This window comes from Mycteria americana, chromosome 24, assembly GCF_035582795.1.
Source record: "Mycteria americana isolate JAX WOST 10 ecotype Jacksonville Zoo and Gardens chromosome 24, USCA_MyAme_1.0, whole genome shotgun sequence".
Taxonomy (NCBI): Eukaryota; Metazoa; Chordata; class Aves; order Ciconiiformes; family Ciconiidae; genus Mycteria; species Mycteria americana.
This window is the reverse complement of record NC_134388.1, coordinates 322,457-329,518: the sequence shown is the minus strand read 5'-3', so window position 1 is coordinate 329,518 and position 7,062 is coordinate 322,457. Positions and strand designations below refer to the sequence as shown.

The following is a 7,062-nucleotide window of genomic DNA, read 5'->3' as shown; positions in this document are numbered from 1 at the left end:
CAGGAGAGAATACATTGTCATGGAATTGTCTGAGACCCTCTTGATCTTGTGAGTTTTGAAACAACCACATAAAATTAGTAAAGAATGCCCTGAATATTGGTTATATTATTTACATTTTTAAATACATTAAAAATGTATTTTATCTAAAGCCTAAATACATTAGAACATGTTTTTCTTCCTCTTAGATGTCAGTACTCAGCTGGGAAGCATTGTGTTGTAGTCTTCCTGCTGCTGAGTTCAGTCTCTTTTGCCTGCTTGCTCCAGTGCATGCAGGAAAATGACTTTCCTTGTATAGTACCTTGTCATCACCTGTACAAGCTGTGTAGCTAAGAAGATGTTTTCTAGCACTTGTTCTGGATCTTGTGGGCTGTGATCTGTGTATCAGAAGGATTCCACATTTCTACAGAAGGACTGGACTAACTTCTAGGATGATTCTTGGCTGAGTGACGTGAACCTTACGGAAGTATCTATTCAATACTTGGAATTTTAGGGGAAGAATATTTAAGATCCTAAAGTTCAATTGTAGGCAGTGTCTGGAAATACTGCATATTTTTATATTGTAGCTATCCACTTGTGGTTCTGCTTGTTATAACTTGATTTGTAAGTAAACATTTTTATTTCTTTTATACTGCAGAAATAGCAAGATTTGAGGAGTTTTGATTGAATAAATACAAATTAATCTGTTCCTAAATGTCTGGGTTTCAGTCTGAAAAAGTGCTCTACAGCTGACATTGCAGTTCTCCACAGTTGTAAATGTAAATGAAATTTGTTCAGGAGGCGTGTAAACACAACAACATCAGGAGGGACCAGATCTCAAGCTGTGTTCCACTCTGAGACAGGGAATTGATGAGAAATGACTGAGAGCACCTCGTCCCTTTTCTGAGGACTCGTGCATTTCTCTTAGGCATTTTAAAGACTGTCTACTAGAGGATATGTGCCCATAGGCTGTATGTAACCTGCTTTTCCTGAGGACCCTTTATGAGGAGGCTGTGGCAGAGTAAGCTGTTTTGGTGGTAGCAGCAGTCTTGTTCCTAGAGGTTGTCAAGAAAACATGCCGAGGACAGGTTGTATTGGCTGTTCATTTTGGCAACAGCACCATACTCCCATTCATAGCCTTTCCTGGGTCAGCTCTGAAATGGATGGGAACTTGAAGTAAATAAACTCCAGTTCAGTGTATGTGACTTTTCCAGGAGGCTACGAAACTAGGGACCAGTTGTCTTGTGTGGCATATTGTCTGTGTAAACTTGAGTGCTTCTGGATTTTCATCTCCTAGGGGTTCATTCTTTGAGTGCTTCACAGAGCTGTCTGTAGAGTCACGCTCCTTCCAACATAATTTTTTTCTAACACTACAAACTTGTTCTTCATGCAATTGCACAATTCAAAAGAGATTCTTTATTTAGAGTTTTTGGAGCAGAATTTGCTTGCTATCAGCCTGAGTAGAGTCTTGAACTGTCCCTTAGGTGGGAGAGAGATTGCTGGTTGTTGATACCAATAACATGCTGCACCATCTCTGCACTCTCTTTGTTTTCTGAGTGTAGCATCAGAAACAGACCTGTTGAAGCTCTCTTGAGTGGATTGCAGGCTCTAGATGCAGAGGGTACAGAGAGATCTGCCTGAGGTCGTGTATCAAGTGCATAAACTCTGGAGAGGGGCATGTTTTCAGCATTTCCTGCTCAGTCTTCATTGCAAGATGCGTGGCTGTCCTTTTCTGCAGTGCAGACTTCTGGGTTCTATTTGGGAGTCAAGTACCTGAAAATAAGAATATGAAAATGATAGCTGAATTTTAAATGTGTATATGCTTTTCTATTGGATTCATTCCTAAATGTGACTCTTTATAAAACCATTTGTAACAGCAGTTTTGCAGAAGCCTCTTCCAGAAATGCAGGAGGGAACCTCCAGGGAAAAAAGGTGCTCTTGACCCAGATAGCACTATTCTGCTTGCTGAACTCCACCAAGAAATGGGACTAAGTCTTGCTGGGATGGGATCTTTGGGATAAGGGTCACTGGCTCAAGGTCACTATGCAAATCTCTCCACTTAATAGCTTGGTCTAAAGACTTTGGAAAAATTCACTGTGTGGAATCTGTGAGCTGTTGCTTGTACTACGACTATATTTATTTAGTGCATTGACACTGAGGATGACCGAATATGTGACAGCTGTCTGGGTTCGAATGGGGGCTCATTCCTTCTCCCCATCTCTTACTAAAGGATATATATAAAAATATATACTAAATACTGCAATATTTATGTTTACTAAATACCGTAATATTTAATATATTAAATATATACTAAATACTGCAAGCAATCTGGAATTTGATATTACACTTGAACTGATGAAGGATGTGGCTTTGGGGAAATCAGTGTTTTTTCCCAGGAAGTCTCATGCTTTCCTATGACTTTGATTCGCAGAAGTGAAAAGTATTGTAATGGGTACTTTTTTCCAAATGCATTTAATGTTCTTTTACAACTTTGTGATATTTAGTCAGTGCGCAGGAAGGTTTTGGTTGTTTCTCCTCTTTCCTCCTCGTAGTCCAGGCTCTTTGTTTGGCTAACAGCTCCCCTGATTTGCTGTGGCCTTATCTGGCTAAGGTAGATGCCAATTAAATCTGCATTTTTTTGGTTATACAGCTCTCCTGCTATTGCTGCTCTGAAAGCAGCAGAAAAGACTGAAGAGCAAAGCAGGAGGGTAGAAAACACATTCTATTTTTAGGACAAGATTGGCTTATCTTGTATTTTTCCTAGCTAGGGGGATAATGTTTCCAGAGACCTCACATGAGTAAAGGCTGCATAAGGGCTGAGTTAATTTTAACTACCTGGCAGTCAGCAAGCATGGAGCCTGCACAAGAACCAGAGGAGCTGGAACCTCAGACAGAAATGATTGCAGACACAATTCTTGAGGTTGGAGAGAGGCTCTTTCAGGTCAGCCGTAGAGTACTTTCAGTACATAGTCGTTATTTTGAAGCCATGTTTTTTGGGGGGGCAAGAGAGAGCTCTGAACACCACATAGTGATCAGAGGGATAGATGCAGTGCCTTTTCAGGCGCTACTTGAGTTCACTCGCACAGCCCAAGTGCTTATAGGTCAAGAAAATGTGACCAGCTTACTGGAAACAGCTGATTTTTTTCAGTTTGACAGGGTGAAACTGTTGTGTGAGAAATTTCTGGAGAGAGAGCTGCATGTTTCCAACTGCCTGGGCCTGATGACATACTCGCAGCAATTTGCCTTTATAGAGCTGTATGCGTCTGCTATGAACGTGGCTCTCACTCACTGGGGGGATGTGATTTCCCAGGAAGAATTTAAGGCACTACCCAAAGAAATGCTGATGCAGCTCCTAAAAAGCGATGACCTCTTCGTTTTGCGAGAAGATGTGGTTTTTGACAGTATTATGAGGTGGATAATGGAGGACCCAGCAACAAGAGAGGAAGACTTTCTGGATTTGGTGGGCAAAGTCAGGGTCACTTTTCTGAGTTTGTCCTTCCTCGATATCTTGGTGAAACGCAGCAAGTGCTCTGGAGAGACAGATACCTTTTCCAGATTAATAAAGAAATTAGACAGCTGTCCTCCACCCAGCTGGCAGAATACGGAACTGTGTCCTTATGTTGGTCGGAGCTATGACACCTTATATGTCCTGGGAGGAAAGCATGACAAGGAACAGCAAGAATTATTTCTCTTTCAACCTAAAACAGGGACCTGGCAGGCTTGTTCTCCACTGCAGCGCAGGAACCTTACCCAATATGCAGTGGCAGCAGTAGGTAACTTACAGAGAAGTGGGACTGAGCAAATGCAAACAGTTGAGGCTTAGAGACCCAAATGCAGGGAGTTCAGCTGAACTCCCTGCAAAACTGCATTGTTCAGCATTGCTAAAACCTCATTCATATTTGTGTTCATATTCATTCAAAGAATGGTTTTGTTTTCCTTAGTCCTGGGAGAATGTTAAACAAGGCTGAATATTTCTTTTCATATAGCAGAAACTTGAACTCTTCACATTAGCTTTATCTGGAGTGAGTCTAATGACTTCACTTTAAGCAGCATATTTTTTTGGCCTTCTCTTTCATAGTGGTTTTGACAGATGGTGAATTCTGATTTATAGTTGCTGTTAAGTTAAACTTACCCATGGATGTTGTGAAATCTTCATGCTTGGAGACTTTCAAGACAGCTCAATACCATGGCTTCCCTTATTTAGTGTTGGTGATGGTCCCATTTCAAGTGGGAGTTTGGACATGAGATCCCCAGAGGTTCTTTCCAACCAGTGTTTCCATGATTCTGTTCAAGAGTGGAAGCAGACTTGGAAGGACTTACTGCATCCTGTAAAGCCCAGCATATCTGTGCAGATGATGAATCAAATACTGCAAACTGATACAAACAGCAGTAATTTTGTCTGCTCATCTTGCACTTCATCAGTACAGCCGAGGGAGAAATGAGAACCCTAGTCCTCAGGAGCAATTTTCAGCCTTCATGTAACTGATACTTTTCTCTGCTGTCTTTCCAGGGAGCTTCCTTTTTGTGACAGGAGGATATTTCCGGGATGAGTTTGTGTGGTATAGTGTGGATTGGGTGCTTATCTACAATTGCTTGGACAATAGCTGGCTGGAAGGGCCTGCCATGAAGAAGTCCCGCAATAGCCATTGTGCAGTAGGAGCAGGGCTCTACCTGTATGTACTTGGAGGGAGCACAGATGAAGGGATAATCTCAGCAGTGGAGCGCATGGCTTTGATGGAGTCGGAGTGGGAAAGCATGAGTCCTATGGCTCAACCTGTGGAGAGAGGAGATGCGGTCAGTGTGGGAACCAGGATCTATGTGGTCTGTGGCCTGGATGAAAATGGACATGTATATGATGGAGTGCAAAGGCTGAACACAGAGACGGACAGCTGGGATGTCATCTCATTCTCCCCACTTCCAAGGTAAGAAATAATCATCTGGGACCTGGCAGGAGGAAAAAGGTTCTAGTGTTGGTCCTGCTCCAGGAAGAGGCTGGACTGGAGAAATCCAGAAGTCCTGTCCACCAACACTTCTGTGATTCTCTGTTTAAATGGCAGTCTTGATATGAGGACCAAAGTCACACTGAATATTTCAGGGGCCAGATCTCTCTGTTGATTCTGATCAAGGGTTTCTTCCCTCCCAGGTATGACCTCTGCATCACATCACTGAATGGTGCTCTGTACACCATAGGAGGAGGAGCTTTTCGATTTGATGTGGAGACAGATGAATGGACCCAGGTGGATGAGGAATGCTTGACCCAGAAGTTCTTCATGGGATGCAGCACTGTGAATGGACGAATTTATCTCCTTGGACAGAGGAAGGGGAACAGTGCCCTCCCTGTTGTAGTCCTCTTTGATCCCTACATTGATATGTGCCAAGTCATAGATAACAAACTTCCTTGCCCCCTTCCTATTCATGGGTGTGTCTCTGTGCGAAGATTTGATACATAAGCATGAGCGATGCCAGATCCAGCGTAACTAAAAAGAAAAAGTTATGTGCTTTACAGCTGATGGGAGTTAGATTGCGTAAAGTTTGGTCTGTGAGATTTTTAAATTTTGAAAATAGATCTGTTCCTTGGTAATTTTGTGGGTTTTTTCTATCTGGCAAATGAACTTGAAGCAAAAGCCAGTGAATTACAAGTCACTATTGGAAATAGTGGTCACTGTTGTTATGGTACATAAACTCAGGGTTGATGATAAATAAAGGGCTGCTCTGACCTTTAACCTCTGTGGCTCTCTGTCCTTTGAACAGCTGGGAGAGACAGGAAAGTCATTGCATCAGTGTTAGAAAATATTGTAGGAGTAAAATAATAAATCAAATGTGTGTCAAGGGAATCTTTAGCAGGATGTATGAGTTCTTAGTGCTGTAGGACAGAGCAAAAAAAAAAAACCCCAAACAACCACTGCAGTAAAGCCATACCCAGTGTCGGTATCATTTTAGCCTGAAATAAGCAAGTTTCCCAGGTTAGGTAATTATGGCTAAAATTACCTTTATTCCAGGCTGGAGAGGACCACAGAAGGAGGGAGGCTATTCTGGATTTATGCATTCAGGTATGTGATTATAGTGATTTGCAAACTGGGGCACTTAAGAGTCTTGCTTCAGTTTTTTTAGTCCCCTTTGGGTTCATTGCTGTACAGACCCAGAATAAAAATCCCCATCCCAAAGCACTGAAATGAGGGTGCAAGGAGCAGGCACCTGCACGTAGCCTTAAAGACTGTGTATGAGGAAGAAGGTTTGAGGGGCAGGACTATGGACTTAGCACAGCCATATGGGATAGGTCTCCAAGGGCACTCAGGGCTCCCAAGGATGGAGCAGCTGAGAGAATGGCTGCCACATGAGTCTGCTTGACTGGATGAGAAGGGGAGAGTGCAACAGCACTGACCCAAGACGTTGCTCTACAAGTGTTGCTGCCATCTGTGTTAGCAGAGTCTGTTCTTTGATATGACGCAGCAACATTGAAAGGAAAATGTACTCAAGAGAGTTCCTGAGCTGAAGGATTATCATCTCTAGAGAATGGGAGAGGCCTTAAAAACCAAGAGGTGTTGATTAAAAGCAACCCTACCACTGTGAGAACTATTTCAGGATGGCACGAGCTACTCTATTCAGGTCTGCAAATGTGGAGCCCTCTCAATCCAGCCTGGCTTCCACTCCTTGACTTTAGTCCATCTATCAGCCTCCAGCCGGGCTGTGGCATTGCCAGCTCCATGAGCTGAGAGCAGAGTTGGTGCTTCCCCTGTGATGAGGCTGGCAGCAATGAAAGGCTGGGCCTGTTCTTTGAGTCCAATGGCCAGTTGTACTCTTATGCCCTAGAGGCTATATAAATCTTTTAAAAGCTGATACTCTCATGTATCATTTGGGGCTTTAAAAGAGAGCGTCATCCTTGATCAACAGGCTGAAATAACTCCTGGGTAAACCCTCACACCAGCTATCCTAATGAAGGGTTTTGCACTCCCAGCAAAGTACAGCTAGTTGGGGCTAGGCGACAGCCTTCTGAAGGTTGGCATCCCACAGAGATAGGTGGCTGGCTGCTTTTCAGCGTTGCTTCCTGCAGATCTGAATGTCAAAATCCTTCAAGGAAATGCTGGC

The 7,062-nt window shown here is 43.1% G+C and overlaps 1 protein-coding gene across 1 annotated transcript; it reads left to right on the top strand.

The window, feature by feature from the left end:
• Positions 1-817: 817 nt before the first annotated feature.
• LOC142420498 (kelch-like protein 23) lies at positions 818-5,699 on the top strand. Its single transcript, XM_075524499.1, has 3 exons — positions 818-3,749; positions 4,487-4,898; positions 5,120-5,699. Exons 1-3 carry the CDS (start codon positions 2,771-2,773, stop codon positions 5,424-5,426), a joined length of 1,698 nt encoding a protein of 565 aa, XP_075380614.1. The 5' UTR covers positions 818-2,770; the 3' UTR covers positions 5,427-5,699.
• The last annotated feature ends 1,363 nt before the right edge of the window (positions 5,700-7,062 follow it).